The 20,401-nt window shown below is 35.2% G+C and overlaps 1 protein-coding gene across 3 annotated transcripts in view; it reads left to right on the top strand.

Annotated features, from left to right (window-relative positions):
* Positions 1–20,401, top strand: part of PRKG1 (protein kinase cGMP-dependent 1) — a 1,413,735-nt gene that overhangs the window by 1,240,379 nt on the left and 152,955 nt on the right. For all 3 annotated transcript variants that reach the window (XM_055354062.2, XM_019034965.4, XM_019034964.4), the window contains exon 8: positions 16,197–16,262. In XM_055354062.2, the coding sequence (XP_055210037.1) occupies positions 16,197–16,262 (66 nt within the window). The remainder of the gene's footprint in view (positions 1–16,196; positions 16,263–20,401) is intronic.

The following is a 20,401-nucleotide window of genomic DNA, read 5'->3' as shown; positions in this document are numbered from 1 at the left end:
TTGTATATCTTTTATTAAAAAATAGAATATTTATTTTATACATGTAATTCGAATATATAATATAAAATTTCAAAGCTACAATAATAGTTATCCCTTCTTCCTCTGTCTTTTAATCACACATTCACTTCCTTGAATGTAATTATTTTTTCTAATGCATGCAGAAAAATACCATGCATTTTGTGTGTGTGTGCATATGTGTTTTACAAAAATGATAAAATACATACACATGGTTCTATACCATGGCCTTTTCACTTAAGATAGGAGATCGTATACATATAGGGGTTTTTTAGTTATTTTCAATGGTTTTAAAATATTTCCTTTTATTATTGTACAAAAAATGTATTTAATCAATACTACATTGATAGGTATTTAGGTTATTTCCAATCTTCCTATACACAACACTATAGTAATATGCTTTTAATGTTATTTCCCAAAAGTATAAGTACATATGTAGGATTAAAAATTACAAGAAAATACTTAAATAAATTATGCTGAATTGTCTCTACAAAGGTAATACTAGATTGTATTTATACCGGCATTATTTTCACATGCTTTTGCATTTCTCTTACTGTGTGTGAGATAGTTCATATTTTCTCTGTTTAAAGGATGTTTCTCTTTCCTTGTCTGTGAACTGACTGTTCATGTCTTTTTCTTACTTTTTAATCGGGGTATTCTTCTTTATATTATTATCACCTTATAGAAACTCTTTAAAATCAAATAAATTTAGCTTTTGGATATTTAGATATTTAAGCTATAAATACTTAAGGAAACTTTTAATGCATATATATCTATATAGAGAAATATTTAGGACCATTTCAATGTACATATATGTGTTTATATTTTATATATATACAATATTTTAAGACCTTTAAAATGCTTATACAGTGTATCTCTATGATAGGTGCTGAGCCGGTAAGGCAAGTTTAATATGTCACAATTTTTGGTAAAAATTGATATGTTTAATAATTCAAATGCCATGTTTGCTTTTTTTTCCCTAAATTAATGCTATTTAAGTTTTGACTGTATACAGAAGTTTGGCTTTTAGTACTTTTCATTTGAATTGGATATGAATTTCTTTTCTTTACTGTTGTTTCCTCTGTTTTTGAGTCACAGTTAATATTTAGTGTGGGTAAAATTATACCATGGTAGATGCACTAAATGATAAAGTCACTAAAAATTTTTGCTTAGCAAGCTAGCTCTTTATTCAATTAAGATGAAATAGGAAATATGTGATGAGCATGTACCAAAAAACTTTTTTCCAATTTAACTTTATACTATAATTTTGCATATTTCTTTTCCTTAAAATAACTACTTAAAATTTCAATTTTAATTTTCATTTATGATATATGGTTTTATGCACATTTATTACATTTTCCTGACTTTTTATTGTGAGAATCTATTATTTAAAGTGATCGTGCTTGATTTCTATGTGAAAATACATCTTAATCACCTATATAAACTATTATGAAAATCTACATATTCCATAATACACTACTTATATTTTCAGACAGTAGATCACAATTACAGGCTTATAATTACTATTCTATCTAAAGAAGTATCCTTGGATTCAAGATGAATCATCTCAAGAGCATTGAAGACCATGATAATTAGAACTTTTAAAAAGTATCGACATGCATAAAATCCTAACAAACCACAGAGTAGAACAGTGCCGTGATTTTGATCAACATTTCACATGTGAAAAATGAAATGGAGAATGAGTCATTTTCTCAAGGTCATATACCAAGTTGGCAATAGAATAATAAAAAGGAGACACTCTCCTGACATGTTGTCTAGAATTCTGATGAGAGAACACAGTCCAGTTTTGAGGTATTTTAGGTAAAAATCCTTTGAAATATGTGACCATGCAACTTAACATTTTTCAAATTTGTATCAGTTGAGGTTTACTAGTTTATCAATCCATTCATTCCAGTATGCCTTCTCTTACTCTACTTTCAAAATAGGAAAAAAAGTGAATAAATATTTTTCAGCCCTGTGAATGAAGAGTACCAAGAAAAATAAAGGAAAGACTAATGCATTACTTTATTCCTTAAAGTACTCATAACCTATGACACAACCTGTCTTGTCCTGTCTTGATCTATTTTGTGCTGCTATAAGTGAATACCACAGACCAGGTATTTATAAAGAGTAGAAATTTATTTTTTACAGTTGGAAGTTGAAAAGCCTAAGGTTGTGGCCCCATATCTTTTGAGAGCCTTTTTGCTGTGTTATCCAATGGCAGAAGGCAGAAGGTGGAAAGGGAAGACAGCACAGGCACGAGAGAGAGACACAGAGAGAAAGAGAAAGAGAGGGAAAGAGCGAGACAGAGAGACAGAGATAGAGAGACAGAGACAGAGAGAGACAGAGAGGGAAAGTGAGACAGAGAGACAGAGAGAGAGAGACAGAGACAGAGGCAGAGAGACAGAGAGAGGGAGACAGAGACAGAGAGAGAGAGAAAGAGGGAGAGAGACAAAGACAGAGAGCACGCTGAACTTGCTTTTATAACAAACTCACTCCAGCAATAACAAACTCACTCCCTCAGTAAGGACATTAATTCATTCATGAGGGCAGAACTCTTATGACCAAATCACCTCTTAAAGATCCCACCACTCAATACTGTTGGAGATTAAGCTGGAGATTAAGCTGCCAACACATGAACTTTGGGGGATACATTCAAACCATCAAATTCTGTGCATGCCTCTCCAAATTTACATCCTTCTCACATTCAACATACATTCATTCCATCCCAATAGCCCCCAAAGTTTTAACTAGTTCAGCATCAACTCAAAAGTCCGAATCCCAAAGTCTCATCTGAATCAGATATGGATGAGACTCAAGGCATGATTCATTTTGAGACAAATTCTCTCCAGCTGTGAGCCTGTGAAATCAAGACAGGTTATCTATCTCCAAAATACAATGGTGGGGCAGGCATAAGATAGATATTTTCATTCCAAAAGGGAAAAATAGGCAAGAAGAAACAGGTAACTGATCCCAAGTAAGCCCAAAACCCAGTGGGGCAAACAACATTAAATCTTCAGAACAATCTTCTCTGACTCCATGTTCCATCTTCTGTGCACACTGGGACAGGAGTTGGGCTCCCCAGACCTCAGGCAGCCCCGCCCATGTGTCTTTGCTGGCTTTAGTCCGCCCTGTCAGTCTGTGCCTGAAACTTTCCAAGGCTTACGTTGCACTCTGACGGCTCTACGGTTATGGCGTGACAGATGCAGCCCCACTCCTATGGCTCCACTAGGCATTGCCCTAGCAGTGGCTCTCTTTGGTGATTCTGCCTCTGTGACAAGTTTCTGCCTGGGCCCCAAGCTGTCCACGACATCTTGTGAAGTCTTGGTGGAGGCTACCGTGGCCCCATAACTTGCAAACTGTGTGCACTTTCAGAGTTAATTATATGTGGACACTGCCAAGGCCCACTGCTTTTGCCCTCCAAAGTGGCAGACCAAGCAGCCCAAGCTGCACCTAGGCCCACTTAAGCCACATTTACTCCTGGGGTGGCCCAGGAGTGCTGCGTTGGGATGAAGAAACAGAGATGTCCTGCCCTGGAGGTGGTGTAGGACAACAAATCATGAGGCCTTTAGAGCATCTCTCTGGAAACCTTGCCTTCAAGGTCCTGCTCTGGGCCTGTGATTGGAGGGGCAGTCTTGAACATATCTGAAATGCCTAGATGATCTTTGTCCCATATTCTTGATGAATAGGATCTATCTTCCTTCCATCCATATTACTATTTTTAGCAAACAGTTGCTTGACCACACGGTTAGTATTCTCTCCCAAGCATGCTTTATTATTGTTTACATGGCCAGTCTGAGAGTTTTCCAAATCTTTCTGTTCTGCTTCTGTTTTAATTACTAATTCCATCTTAAAATCATTTCTCTTCTCTCTAATTTTACTGTAAGCAGCTAAAAGAGGCCATGTAGCATCTCAAATCCTTTGCTGCTTAGCTATTTCTTCTGCCAGATATTTTAGTTCATCACTCTTAAATTTCATCTTTAATAAAGCCCTAGGGCGTGGACATAATTCAGCCAGGTTCTTTGCCACTTTATAATAAAGCTGGCCTCTACTCCTGTTTCCAATATCTTATTCGTCATTTCCCTCTGAAACTTCATCAGAATTGCCTTTAGTGACCATATTTCTACCAACATTTTAATCATGACCAATTAAGTAATCTCTAAGAAGATTTAGTTTCTCCCTACAGCTCCTGTCTTCTGAGCCCTCACCAGAATTTCCCTTAACACTCTGTTCACTGCAGTCTCGATTTTTTTCCTGGGCTGCTGCTTGAAATTCTTTCAGCCTTTAGTCATTATTCCATTCCAAAGCTACTTCCACGTTTTCAGATATTTGTTTTAGCAATAGCCCAACTCCTTGGTACCAATTTCCTATTTTAAGCTATTTTGTGCAGCTATAACAGAATACCCGAAGTTGGGGAAATTGTAAAGAACAGAGATTAACTTGTTATACTTTGAGACACTGGGAAGTCCAAGGTTGAGGGGCTCCCATCTGGTGTGGGTCTTCTTGATGCATCATTCCATGGTGGAAGGCAAAACATAGAAGGGCAAGAAAGCGTGTGCACACGTGCAAGAGAGTGCAAGAGGGAGCCAAACACACTTTTATTACAAACTCACACTTTCGATAGCATACTCACTCCTGACATAATGACATTAATCCATTCATGAGGGCAAAGCCCTAATTGACCTAATTACCTCTTAATGGTCCCTCTTCTCAACACTGTTGCATTAGTGATTAAGTTTCCAAGACATAAATTCTGGGGGATACGTTCAAACCATAACACACCTATCGAATAATTTTTCTATTTATATCTTCTACTCAAATTCAAACTTATCTTTCACCTATTACCTTACAAAATTACATGTATCAATGTCTGAAAACCACCAGATTTATGTTAATTCATATTATTTTATAAAATATGGCTCAGAGAAGAAGAATAGATGTAAGAGGAATCTACTAATAAAATAATAACAGAGAACAATAAGCCCATCCTTCTATCTGTAAATTCTCCCTGGGGTGACATTCTTTAAATTTGTAAGGCTTTGCCAAAGAGTTTAATATTTGAAGCAAAAGTACAGAGTAAATACCATTTGTACCCTAACAAGAAAGAAACTAGGATTCAGAATTCTTCAGAATGTCTTATGCCAGCTATAAAGGAATGTAAAGAATATTATCTGTAATGACTACATAGAAAGAACAAAAGCCACCAGTCATGTTTTAATATTTAGGGGAATGAATTCATTCAAATATGGAATATGGAAGATGTACAGGTTACTGTCGATTCTCAGTTCCACTAATAACACAAAGGAAACACAACAGAAAAAAATAGCAATATATATCCCACTGCAATTACTTTTTCTTCCCCTTTCTCTTTCATTAATTCTGTATATTAGGTTGAACCATAGAAAACTGTCAATATTTGGCTGTTTTTAACCTGCACAAACAATTTTATTTGGCTCAATCTAATAAATGGCTACATTCTTTGTCACTGAAGAATGCCACAGAAAGTGAAGTTTGTATGTCAGATAAAAAATTCATTATGCTATCAACCCAGCAGAAGTAATGAAAAAAATGTGAAAATTGAATTCTTCCAACTTCTGCATTCTCTATTTAGTTATTGTGTTCTTCCGTGGATATAGATCGAAGAGGATATGTAGTCTCTCAGGAAGTGAATTCATATAATGAATGGAAATATCCAATCACATGACCAGGAAGAATAAACCTTGGAGTTGGTTTTTGGACGGCACTTATAATTTTTCTGCCTAGAGAATAAGTCTCTTTTGGATCATGTTATGAGTCCATATTATTGATAAGAAACCAGAGACTGCCTTGGGTAAACTCCAGAAAGAGGATCTGCTTTAAACTCAAGTCTATGTTTATCATAAGTTGATATATATTCTTAATAATACATTGACTTTTATGCATTTTTCATTGCTCCTTTATTTTACATTGTAGGATTTTTAAGGACAGAGATCATATTTTCTCTTTAGAAGAAATTGTTCTTTAATATATGAATTCCTTATAAATGGCTATAGCAATAACATTTACTTCAATATGTGAAAAGGCCATCAGTATAGGTACTCCAAAATTACTAATTCAATTTTCTTAAAACTTCATTCTATCATGGCTACAAATTATTTCCTCTCCTTGAGTTTAAGCTTTCTAACTAATTTTAGAGATTTTAGTTATCATGGTAAAGGAAAAGAAAGTGAATCTTAAAAAAATAAATAAATCCTTAGAACTACCTCCAGACACTGAATGATGTGGCCCTGTTTTCTTCTCTGTCTTCTGTGGTCTCTGCCTTCTTTTCTTTTACTCAGTCTCTGAATTCCAACTTTGCTTGTGTTACAATAAGCTCTTTCCTAATTCAAGCTATTGTATATGTTCTAGATGTTGTGACAGTTGATCTGATAACTGAGATGGCTACTAAGTGGCTAATGGGTGAGGAGCATCTACAGCATGGACACACTGGACAAAGGGAGGGGTCAAGTCCATGGTGTGAGGAAGCAGGACAGAGTAAGACTTAATTAAGCTGCTTAGAATGCTGTGCAATTTAAATGGTGTTATTTAAGGATAGGGACACATTCTGAGAAATGCATCTTTAGGCAGTTTCATTATGCTAGCATTGTAGAGTCTACTCACACAAACCTAGGTTGTATAGCCTACTACATACCTAAGCTCCATGGTGTAGCTTATTGCTCCTAGGCTAGAAACCTGTACAGCATGTGACTGTACTGAATACTGCAGGCAGTTGTAACAGTAGTATTTGTGTATCTAAATATATCTAAACATAGAAAAGGTAAAGCAAAAATATACCATGAAAGATTAAAAATGGTACACCGAAATAGGGCACTTACCATGAATGAATCTTGCAGGACTATAAGTTGCTGTGGGTGAGTCAATGAGTGAGTGATAAGTGAATGTGAAGACCTAGGAAATTACTGTACACCACTGTAGACACTAGAAACACTGGACACTTAGTCTACACCAAATTTATAAGAATAGTTTTCTTTCTTCAATAATAAATTAACTTTAGCTTATTGTAATTTTTTACTTTATAAACTTTTTAATTTCTTTTCTAATAATTTCTAAAACACAAACAATTCATACAGCTGTATAGAAATAGTTTCTTCTTTACATATTCTATAAGATTTTTTCTATTTTTAATTTATTGTATTTTTTACTTTTCGAAGTTGTTTTGTTGAAAATGAAGACACAAACATTCACAGTAGTGTAGGTCTACACAGGGTCGAGATCATCTATATCACTGTCTTCCACCTCCACATCTTGTCCCCTTGGAAGGTCTTCAGGGGCAATAACACACATGGAGCTGTCATCTTCTATAACAATGCCTTTTTCTGGAATACCTCCTGAAAGACTAGCCTGAGGCTCTTTTATATTAAGCCCTTTTCTTTTTTTTGGTAAGTAGGAGTACACTCTAAAATAACAATGAAAAGCATAATGTAGTAAATACTTAAACCAGTAACATAGTCATTTATTATCATTATCAAGTACTATGCAAGGTACATAATCATATGTGCTATACTTACATATAATTGGCAGCACAGTAGGTTTGTTTAGGGCTATGATATTACTAGATGAAAGGAGTCTTTCAGCTCCATTAGAATCATGGGACTATTGTTGCATATGTGGTCTGTTTGTCGACCAAAATGTCATTGTGTGGTGCATGACTATGCATGCTTCCTGTAACACATTTCTCCTGACTGTTTATCTTAAGGACCCAAACTCCACCTTTGGGTCTTAATTTCTAATGTCCTTACAAAAGTTGTCTGTCCTAATTGCTGAATGAGATCCTCCCTATTAGTTATCTGATTGCATGCTATTTGATCAATGTTTCCATTAGAGTAGCCCTCACTTATCTGCAGGGAATATATATCCCAAGACCTCTGGTGGATACCAAGAACAGATGATCATATGGAACCCGATTGCCCTCAACTGGAACACGTTTCTGTTTGTGTCTTCCACCCACAAATGTAATGCCTTTTCTATCTTAACTAAGCACTTACCATGCACTGTGGCCATAACTTTTGCAGTTTGAATGCAACAGCAAAACTAACACAAATGTATTTTTCCTTCTTCACAATTTCACAGATAGAAGATATGTTTTCATCATAGATCTTAGCAACCTCACCATATGACCTTTTTTTCTTTCTTATCAAGTCAGTAACTTTCACCTTTCATGAAAGAAGCACTTTAAGGCTTTTCTTTGGCATATCAGAATTGCCAGCATCACTACTCTTGCACTTTGGGACGGTGATGTGACAGTTGATCTGGTAACTGAGATTGCTACTAAGTGGCTAATGGTTGGGGAGCATATACAGCATGGACACACTGGACAAAGGCAGGATTCAAGTCCAGGGTGTGAGGAAGCACGACAGAGTAAAGCTTAATTAAGCTACTTAGAATGGTGTGCGATTTAAAACATATGACTTGTTTCTGGAATTTTCCATTTAATATTTTTGGACTGAAGTTGACTGCAGGTACCTGAAGCCTAGGGTAACTGAGTGAAACTGTGGATAATGGTGAGGGGAGGTGGTGGTTGGGCAGGGGAGGGCTACTGGGTATGTTTGTGTACTAATTTGATATCTGTCTCCACTAGACTGCAAGGTCAGGCATACAAAATATGTTAACCTTTGGCAAATATTTGTTAAAATAATTGCTGGTTTATTATTATTATATTCATGGGACATATAAGTACTTCATAATAAAGGTGGATTTTCTAATTTAATAAATAAAAAGAGATAAGAAGAATAAAGGGTTTGTAAGGCTATTCACCAAGATGTTAATCTTAGTTATCTCCTGGTAGATGGTGTTATAGTACTTTTTATTTTCCCCCTTTTTTTGTAATTAATATGCAAAAATACTTCTTTTTCTTTCTTTCTTTGTAGAGGTGGGGTGTTGCTACATTGCCCAGGCTGGTCTTAGACTCTTGGGCTCAAGTGATCTTCCCGTCTCAGCCTTTCATGTAGTTGGGATTACAAGTGTGTGCCGCCAAACACAGCTCTGTAGAAATATTTCTTATGTGTAAAAATTGTTCTTATCCTTTAAAAATGCTACTGAAGGATAATGGAAGTTTTGTGGATGAACTGAAATAGAAGGTTCTTAGAAGAGTCAGCTGCATGTGCACAGGCATGGACAGAATTTACAGCGGTCATATTTTGAGGAAACAGTTATCTGTCACCAGTGCAGCAGAGGGTCGTCAGTATAGTGCCTGGAAAGGTGATAGATCAGATAGTTGGAGGACCTCTAACTGTACATGAAAACATTGACATTTTTCTTGTTTTCTTTAAAAGTTCTTGTGCAAAGAGTTGACATGACTAGATTTACATTTGAAGATGTATGGCAGAGTGAGATAAGGATTAGAAGGGGGAGAGAGTAGAGGCAAGGGGATCACTTAGGAGGCCAGATCAGTGGTGCAGGGCAGAGATAGTGGTGGCCCACAGTAGATCCATACCTGTGGGAATGTCAAGGAAGGATGAATGTGAGAGATAGACAGAGATAGAACCAATATGACCAAATATACACAAGAGAGATGGGGAAGAGTTAAAAAATGAATCCAATCTTTTGAGCCTAGGTGAGTGCAATAATGCTGATGCCATTTACCATGATAGGGAACCCAAGGAAAACAGTGGTTTTGAGGTTAGGAGAAAATGAGTTAGGTTTGAATCGCAGGTTGCAATGGGACTTCCAGATAGGAGTGTGTAGCAGGAGAGAGGTAAAAGTTAGAAATGAAGATTTGCAAGTCACTCATGTAAAACTAATAGTTGACGTCATAGTGTTATGTGAGTTTTCCTCAATGAGAGAAAGCAGGGCTAGCAAAAAGAAAGCCCAAAACAGAATTTTGGGAAAACACCTATCATCTATGGGTTAGGGATGAAATGTCAACAAAACAAATTGAGAAGGTGGTGTCAGAAAATAATTGGGAGATTAATTTATTATATAGAAACTTAGGGAAGGGGCCTACTAGAGACAAAGTATATAAAAAGGGGTCACATGCTTCCGCATGTCAGAGGGTCCTAAAGTGATGATGATCGTGATGATGACCATGATCATGATGATTGTCACTAACATTTATTGGTTGATTACTCTGTGCAAGCATGATTAGAAGGTATATAATTATTTGCATGTATTAGCTGATTGTTCACTTAGGTTGTGGGTTTTATTACAGTGTTGGAGGTATAAATCATGGTGGAAGAGCTTCAGGACTTAGTGGAAAGTGGAATTAGTGATTGACCTGATATGACTTTTTCTTAAAGCACATTTATCTGCCAAGGGATCCAATTTCCAAAAAAGCATAGTCAGATTTACCACCAACTCTACAATTCTTGTTTATAATTAATTTATTTCATTTTTTGTGGTTCTTTGATGCTTGTCATTTCCTATCAATTTTGATTATCCTACCCCTTGTAGTAAGATTGCTTTTGATTTTGAGATGAAAAGAATTTGCTTTGTGCTGTGTTAACTAAACTTAACTGCGGACATTAAACTGCTGCACATGACAGAGAGTAAAGAGCTCTGACCCCAGGATTGCTGTAAGCTCATAAGCAATTGGAGTAGTGTCAAGTTTCCATGAAGGCTGGCACTGAGAGAGTGCTGGGATTCTGTGGACAGCAGTCATGTTGCTCCAGAACTGAAAAGGGAGAGCCCCTACTCTGACAGCTACTTTGTATCAACTATGTTCTGCTTTGGCCTCATACATTCTGTGTTTGTTCCCCTGAGGTATCAATGAACCCTAGAGTTCTCTCATAGCCCTGAGACACAAGAGAATTGGTTTAGAACCAGAAGAGCCAATATAAATTCCCTGTATGGATTATTCAGATACTGACAGTGATGCCACTTTGGGATACAGCGATGATGAAGATTCCAGTGATGAAGTTCAAAGAATATCAGAGTCAGTGCACAGAAACCTATATTTGCAAATATTTTGGGATATTTTTCATGCTCTATTGTTTCACTGAAAGGAATTTCTAACACATCTGAAAATGTTACAAGTGGCTTAAAAAGAGGCCACTACTAAACTGCATAGCTTTGATTGTAATTACTAATTAATCAGTAGCAATTTTGTAAAAATGCCTGTTAATCTGCCAAACAGTAGCTACTTTTTGCAGTAGTGCTTTTTAAAGTATTCATTAACCGTCACACCGAAATCAACTAATACAGAGGCACAGAACTAGATAAGCATGAGATTTTATTTTTAGAGACAATTTGCATGTTGGATGTGGACTGTTATGTGGCTAGATATACATTTATTTATTATAAAAAAGCAAGTCTAGTGTGCTGAATGTTCAGAGGTAATGTGTGTTTGGTAAAAGTTTTTAATTAAATAAATTGAACATTATAATCCTAGTTATAAAGTTCTCTTGTGTTCAATATTTTACCAAAATGTCTTGTATTCTTCTATTAGAAATTATTAAATACCCTGATCTGTAAAAAAGTACAAATGAAAGTAAGTTCAGTTTTTAAAAAATAATGCTTTTCACCACTCTGACGTGAAATGCCCGCTAACTTGGTAGATGTTCTGTGTGAAACCAGTATCATAACATCTACTGATAAAAATACGTTTAATAACCCAGATTTATTAAGACCTTTGTATTATATGAATATGTAATATTACATCTTTAAATTCAAATGATATTTGCTTTACCATGGTCCTTGGACCCATAAAAGATACAAACATACATAGTAAATCACAGTGTTGTCAGCTTCTATCCTTGACATTCTCTCTTTACAAGTTAGAAATTTCTACTATCACTCCTAAAATGAGAGATTAATACATGTCATATACTAATGTCAAGGATTAATATATATGTTAATACTAAGTCAGATAGTATTTTGTCTCTATCTCTAGCAGGCTTTGAGTGCACAAGAACAGAATTTACAGACACCCTCTTAGAGAGCTAAAAGCACCTTAATAATAGAAATAAAATGACACCGTCATGGCAACATGAGTTTGCCATTGAATGAGCTTGGCGATGAATAATTCTCTATTGTTAGGCAACATTATTACAAAGCAATATAGCAGGCTAGGACATAGCTATGGATGGGAATTCTAACAATTTTAAAATCAAAATGACCCTTTCATATTAGTTTTACAATTGGAAACCCATAACTCTATTAGTGCTGGTTCTATTAACAAGTAAATATAATTTTCATAATGATGGACAGAGAAGAGTGAATACTTACTGCTCAAAGGTTATTCAACATTTTAATGAATGTTGAGTTTAAATCTGATAGCAAAGCATATAAGCAGCCTACTGTTGTGGAAAGAACATGACTTTAGGGACAGCCAGATCTGTGTTCAAATTCCAGAACTGTAACTCACTAGCTATATCTGACTTTGGGTGCATTCCCTAACCTCTATTCTCAGAGCACCACCCTTTGTTATGTGCAACAAATGATATTTGTATGAAGTGTTTAATGTTGTTCCCGACATGTACTATATGCTCAATAAATGGCAAATATTATAATTTATTGTTTAATATGTTGGTTTTTCCCCCCAATGTGATGCTTCTTTCCAGTTTTAATATATGTCACTTTACTAGGTACTACACCTGGCTTTAGGCCATACTTGTTTTCCTTTTTCAAATAAAATTTTCTATTTCTGTTAACTATGTCACTCTTCTGATCTTTGATATTTTCCCCAACCTACATTTAAAAATACCAATGCATCTTCTTTTTGTTGCATGGAAATTGCATTCAACTTTAAAAGTATATCCAATTTAGGCCAGATAATATGACAAAATTCTGAAATATTGTAGATTTGTGATGAATACATTTTTAAAAATCTATATGCACAGAGGATATCTTCAAAATGAAGCACTATTTTGTATTTATTATATTTTTAAAGGATGTGGGCACTTTCTTCATAGTCAAATGGAAATATATTTCAGGAAAAGCTAAATTTAGTTTTATATTTTCTATTTTGTGATGGTAGTTTGTTTATTATTGTTGTTCATTTATTTGTTTTTGGCTGGCAGCAATTGATAGTAACTTATGCTGCCATGAACAACTAAGAAATAAGTCATTTACATAATTTATGAAGAACCCAATGAGCACTACAGAAGTTTCCTGCCCATTATGTTCATTTCACCAAAAATTCCCACTATGAAAGTGATAACGAATTGAAAATACATTGCTTACATCTATGGAGCAGAAAGAAAATCCCCACTGTGTTTCTGAATAGGAGTGTTTTATAGAACACCAGATAGAGCCTCCACAGAGACAACCATGAAGGTGTTGGGGATAAAAAGAATTAGAAATAATAAACAGCAGAACACAGTTCAGCTGGGCCAGGCACTATGTTAAACTTACCTTTGATTATCTCACTTAATACCACATAGTGAGTGGCTACTCGTATTCCCATTTTACAGATGAGGAAATTGAGGCTTTCACTTGTGAATGGAGGGAATGGAGGTGGGTTTAACACCAGAAGAGTGCAACTCCAAACCCTGAGCTCTGCCTTCCTACCCCAGGGTTCAGAAGTATGATGGATGTCTGTGCCATAACTGCTTTAAACACTAAGCATGTTGTATGTGTGAGGCATTTGGGATGAAACGGGGAGCAAAGCCAGCTATGGTCCCGGCCCTCATAGGGTTTAGTGGAAGGAAGACAGAGTTATTAAACAAATGACTACATAAATACACGTATTAATATAAATTACAAATGGTGATACATGCTTGGATGGAGAGGTATGTAGGGCTACGAGAACAGATGCATAGGAAACCCAACCTGGTCAATTCAAGATGGCATCCCTGAAGAAGAGGTACGTAGGCTGGGATTGAAGAGATAAGAAGGGGTGAACTAAGCAAAAGTTAGAGAGGAACTTCCTAGGCCTATGGAAAGCATGTTAAGAACTCGTGGCAGGAGGGCGATGATGTGTATTAAAAGGAGGCCAGTGGCTGGGCGCGGTGGCTCACGCCTGTAATCTCAGCACTTTGGGAGGCTGAGGCGGGTGGATCCCCTGAGGTCAGGAGTTCGAGACCAGCCTGGCTAACATGGTGAAACCCCATCTCTGCTAAAAATACAAAAATTAGCCAGGCGTGCTGGTGGACTCCTGTAATCCTAGCTACTTTGAACCTGGGAGACGGAGGTTGCAGTGAGCCGAGTGCCACTGCACTCCAGCGTGGGCGACAAGAGCGAAACTCCATCAAAAAAAAAAAAAAAAAAAAAAAAGAGGCCAATTTGGCCAAAAGGTAGGGAATGTGAGGGAGACACTGGGAGGATTGTACTGGGAGTTAACGAGACTATAACAAAAATTTTAGAGTTAAGATGATGTAGTATGGTGGATGGATGAAAATATGTACAATAATTGATGGCTTTTTAAAAAACAGGGCAACCAGTGAGAAACAAACGAAAAGGAAAGTTACTCATAAGAAAAACATAATATGCAACACACAGGAATACATTTTTTAAATATCAGGACCCAAGTGAAAGAAATTATGAAATTGTATTTAAAGATATGAAATTATATCTGAACAAGTAGAAAGTCATGCCATGTTCTTATATGGAAAAAATAATATCATCAGAAATTCCTTGCTTTGATATCAATGAATAAATATTAATATAATACAACTCTACTAGAATCCCAAGGTGGGTGTTTCAGAAGTGGAAGATTATTTTAAAGTCTATATGAAATAATAAATGCTTAAGAATATCATCAAGGAATTTCTCAAAAATAATAAATGCTTAAGAATATCATTAAGCTATTTCTGAAAAGAGGATTTTAGTAAGGGAGAACATGCTTTGCCAAATATTAAATACAAATAGTTAATTTAAAGCGATTGTGATCTAAACAGCATGGTATAGCAACGGTGAAAGACACAGAGATCAGTGAAAAATAGAGTTCGGAAATATATTTCAGAATGTAGTGTGTTTCAGAAGTATAAAAAGTCACTGGGAACATCTTTATTCTCAAAACTTTAACAGCCTGTTATTAGAGTTGTGATGTTTTTTGGTTTATAGACTGTATTATTAATGCTATATTATTTCATATGTACCTATCTCTTTAATATATTTCAAACATACTAATTATTAATTAACTTAGAAATTTTATTGTTTTTGGAAAAAGTAAATTTTCAAGTATAGCTTATTTTGTAATTTTTAAATTATTTTTTAAAATTCTCATGGGTACATAGTAATTGTACATTTTTATGTGTACTTAGGTGTACGTAGTAGGGAGTACATGAGATGTTTTGATACAGGCATGCAATGTAAAATAAGCACACTGTGGAGAATGGGGTATCCACCCCCTCAAATATTTATCCTTTGAGTTACAAATAATTCAATTACATTAAGTTATTTAAAAATATACAATTGTGTTATTATTGACTATCGTCATCATATTGTACTATCAAATAGTAAGTCTTAGTCATTCTTTCTATTTTTTTGTACCCATTAACCATGTTACCATGATACTGATACTATTAATTTTTAACTAGCTGAAAATGAATTGTGAATGTTAATTTATCAAATCCACCTTTAACTATTGGATCAAACATAAGATACCAGGATTGATTTTCAAAAGTTTAAGAGATTGATAGATACGAATGCAGTAACAAATTAAATGCTTCTAAAGAGACAATATTTACATGTTTCTATCAGTGTGACTTAAGATTTGTCAAACGCTCTTGAAGAACAATAATCTCTGATATAGATGAATGACTATGTGCCATAAATTGCCAAAACATTAGCTACATAAAAACAGGGTCTTTAAAGTAAGGAAATAATTTAAACAGATCAATTGTTCTCAAGGATATAATGATAAATTCATATACAAATGGATCAGATACTCAGTTTCTAGAAGTATAGCTTCAAATTCTTTAAAAACTTTTGCATATTTATGTTTGTTACTATCTTGATCATTATCCAACTATTTTATTAATTTCCCCAAAGGGAATGATATCAAATTTGTTCTACTTGGGTGAATGAAATTTCAAATTTGAAAATTGTAACTACTGGATTGTAACTGTAGGATTTGTATGATTAATGACAAGGGTAAGATGATTCCTCAAAAAAAATTTTGAAACATAAACAAAGCTTAAGCCTGGAGGTGGATAAATCAGAAGAGTTTATATAATGTAAATTTTTTCCTGAATTAATCACAATGGACACTGTGCTTTGATATTAAAGGTTATTTTATTTGAATGTCTCTATTTTTTACATAGGGAAGATGTGAGAACAGCAAACGTAATTGCTGCAGAAGCTGTAACCTGCCTTGTGATTGACAGAGAGTAAGTACATTGTTTTATTATGTGAATTACACACTCATATCAGCAACACACATGAGTTCTTGGAATTAGACATCATTTTATGGAGCTATTAATACTTGTTTTATATCTTTTCATTTTTAAATGAATTCTGTATTTGTTTCTCATTCTGTATTCTTAAAAGTGGCTGGCTCTGCCATTCTAGCTTTGTGATCTTTAACAAGGTACTTAACCACTGCGAGCTTCAGCTCAGCTCATTTGTAAACTGGGGTAATGAAATATCATACAGATATTTTGAGGATTAATGAGAACATATGAGTAAAGCATTTGTCCAAGTGTCTTTTACTCAGGAGGTACTCAACCAATGCTAGTTATTTTTGTAAATTTTTAGAATTATTATTCCATTTTTGTTAAGAAATGGGTTATTTTTTGAGTAGTTTTAGTTATGCCCTCTATTCTTCTATCTCCAGACTTCCATAATAGAAGCACTTAGGGAAGAAACTTTTGAAGAAATAATCAGTTCTAGACATAGGCATATATTTAAGGCCATTAAAAATTTGTCTGATAATGTCTATCCCTGTTTCTTCTCTCAGTTCTGGCTTGCTCTTTTCATTACCTGGATGCTTTATAAGTTAAACTGCAAATGTCAGATTATTGATTCTCCAAGAGCATGGTTAAAATGTGTATGTACTTTCTGGAAGCAGTCGAACAGGCTTTTCTTCCTTGTAATGTATGTGGATAAATTCATCAGAATAGCCAAGTACAAGACCCAAGAATAACTGTAAAACATCCATTTTAGTGGAGCCATTCAAACTGGAATAGGCAGTGAGTAACCACATAGAATGAACCTGAGGAGCCAGGTATGATTAGCCTAGAATGATGGAGCTGGATGCCGAGCTCAGAGGACTCCAGGTGGAGAGAAATTCTACCTGATTTACAAATCTCACTTTGAGAGGCCCTTCTATGCTGGATCACTAGAACCAGAGCAGAGACACAGTTGCAGAATGGTAGCAATATCCATGGATATTTCTGAAATTGTTATATTTTGTCTGGTTCCCAAAAACAATAACTACCAATTCGCTCTTCCATTCAACTCACATTTTACTGAGAATCTCCCGTGTGCAAAGCATTGTCCTGGAAGAAGATTCAAAGGAGCAGCACAGATGCTGGTTTTAGGAGTTAGCGTCTAATAGAGATGTGGCATATACAAAAATAACCATGATACAAGGCAAAAAAAAAATGAGTTCAGAATAAAATTTTAAGGGAATTCAGAAAAGAGAGTGAGTACTTTTGAGAAGAGTCGGGGAGGTGTTAAAAACTGTTAAGTGGATGTGGAAGTACAGGAAAAGCAATATAAATATGGTGACTAGTGTAAGAATTACTCATAGGAAAGCTATCAGCCATTTAAACTGGCTAGAGTGAGACTGTGTAAAGGTAGTTGGTGGAGGTGCTGTAACAAGTTCACAAGCATGCTGGCACTGGTTCACTGAGAAAATTGAATGTTGGGATAAGGGCAGTTCAGACCATTTTATGCAGCAAAAAGTTATCACTATAACAGTGGATTTAATAGACTAATCTGAGAATTCAGTGTAAAACGAATTAGAGGGAGAGATTAGAGACAAAATATTTGGTTAGGAGTCTAAATTCAGTTGGTGATTATGAGACCATTTGTAGGAGGAACCCATAAGAAACGAAGAGGTAAAACCAGAAGGTTTCAAGTCTTACTGAATGTGAAGAGCAAGGGAGAAATTAGGGATGTAGTTGGGATAGAAAAGATGTAAAAGGAAAGTAGAAAAATCAGTTTGGTAGGTACGATGACATTCTACTAAGAATGTAATGCATTGAACATACAATATCGAACAGTCAAGAATGGATGGCCTGTAGGAGACAGGAAATGTGGGACAGAAACTCTTGTTAGAATTAACTTAAAATTAACTTTAGAATTGCCTACATGTGGTTAGCAGCTGAAGCTATGAGACAGGACAGAATTGCATGAAAGAATCGAGAAGAAGATTAAAGAGCCAAGGCTAGATTTGGGGAAATCCTTTCATTTAAGCATTAGGGAAAGTAAAACCAATGAAGAATAATGAGATGTTAGAAACCAGAACAGTGTAGGAGACTTCAGAAAGCAAGAGGATATTTCATGAGAAAAGAGATAATCACAGTGTTACAAGCTGAGAGTCATGCAGATAGAGAAAAGGGCAATAGGCTTAGTAACCTGGGAGAAAACAGTTTTATTAAAATGTTAAGAATGGAATCCAGATTACAAAGTGTGACTAGGTAAAAAGGAAGTGACAACACTGAGCTTACAGTATACAAGTATCCAGGAAGTTGGAGCAAATGAAATACTAAAGGGGATATTTGATAAATGGGACCCCAGGGGAGAAAATAGTGGGCAAATGAGGAAAGGTTCTTGGAGAGCACATATATATGTATTTTTGATTTTCTGAAAAGTGAAAAAGAGGCAAGGTAGAAAATTTGTAGAGAAATGCCAGGATGTAGATAAGGATAGTTGTGGGAACTTAGATGGACTTAATCTTGCCTCTTTTAAAGCATGAAGCAAGGAAATCTAGTGAGGGGAGGAATGAGACTAAGGCTTTTCCCTAATCCTAATTTTCTCTCCTTATCCAAACCTAGGCATATACAGTGTACACTGACAAGTGAATGGATGTGGTCAAAGCTCAATACTTGAATCTTTGACTGCACCATTTTACAAGAATATGGGTAAATTACTTAAATTCTGAGTCTCAGTTTTCCTGTCTGAAAAATTGGATAACATTATCAAAATTATAAAATTGATTTGAAAATCAAGTGATTTAACATAGGTAAATGTCCATGCACAGCACAATACATGAAGTAAGCACTAAATGAATATGCCCTTCCTCTTCTTACAGAAGGCATAGGATTCCCTTGGATTTAGCTGTGTTTCTCTCTACTCAGCATTGGTTTATCTTCAGGGTTATATACGGAGAAGAAACCTTGAGAGAGGTCTACCTTAAGCACAAATACAGAAAAATCAGCTTGAGTCTAAGAATTCAAAAAGTGCATTTGTATACTCTTAGCAGAGAAGTTGGGCTTCTGACCAAATGTTGAATTCACAGCTTTATTTTTTAAAAAATGAAACTGTAACTGAAGGATCCTGTCAAAAGCCTGCTGCTGATACCTAATTTATGGCCAATTAGAAGAGCACCAGGGCTTCATCCCATGCAAACAGATGGCAGACATTAGCACTGTCAACAAAAGTAGCTTCCTTCGCAAATTTACAAGCGAGGTACCATGTTCCATAAGCCAGTGATTATGCTTTATCATTCCAGAGGGAGAGCAAAAGAACATTATTGTAACTAATCATGCGTGTCATTGACAAACCAGAAGATGATAAACAGATACATGGTGTCCTCAAAGGCATTCTCTAAATATTGGTTTCTTGTAGTCTACTTATTATCTTAATAAGTACCTGAAGTGATGTCAAAATTTATGAATATTGTATAAAAAGAATATTAGTCTAACAGAACCATCCATTAATAAATTTCTTAAATATATAAAAAACAATTAAGTACCTTTGGTACCTCTTATTTTGGAATCTGTGAAAAGAAATAAATACAAAACTAACTACAGTCATTCTTTAGTGTCCACGGGGGATTGGTTCAAGGACCCCCTTTGAATACCAAAATCCACAGATGCTGAAGTCCCTCATATAAAATGGCATAATATTTGCATATAACCTATGCATGTCTTCCCTGTACTTTAAAATATATCTAGGTTACTTACAATACCTAATAAAATCTAAATGCTATGTAAAAACTTGTTATACTATATTGTTTAGGAAATTACAAGAAAAAAATTCTATGCATATTCAGTAAAGGTGTAACCAATGTCTTTTTCAGCTAAATCTTTTTGATCTACAGTTAGTTGAATGCACAGATACAGAATGCATGAATATGGAAGGCTGACTGTATACTTTTGTATTCTGTAATCTGTTAAGCAATGTCTGCTTATTCACCATTATGGGAAGCTGTTTAAACTAAAAGTTCTATTAAGATAATTGATTTTTTGACACATTGAGGATCATTTTGACAATTGTTCAAAGACAGCAACTTATAATTATTAGTAAACCTTAAAGAGTTGTATATTTTTCCCCAGGAAATTAAGATTTAAATTATCAG

Source organism: Gorilla gorilla, chromosome 8 (assembly GCF_029281585.2).
Source record: "Gorilla gorilla gorilla isolate KB3781 chromosome 8, NHGRI_mGorGor1-v2.1_pri, whole genome shotgun sequence".
Taxonomy (NCBI): Eukaryota; Metazoa; Chordata; class Mammalia; order Primates; family Hominidae; genus Gorilla; species Gorilla gorilla.
This window is presented reverse-complemented; position numbering and strand designations above follow the sequence as displayed.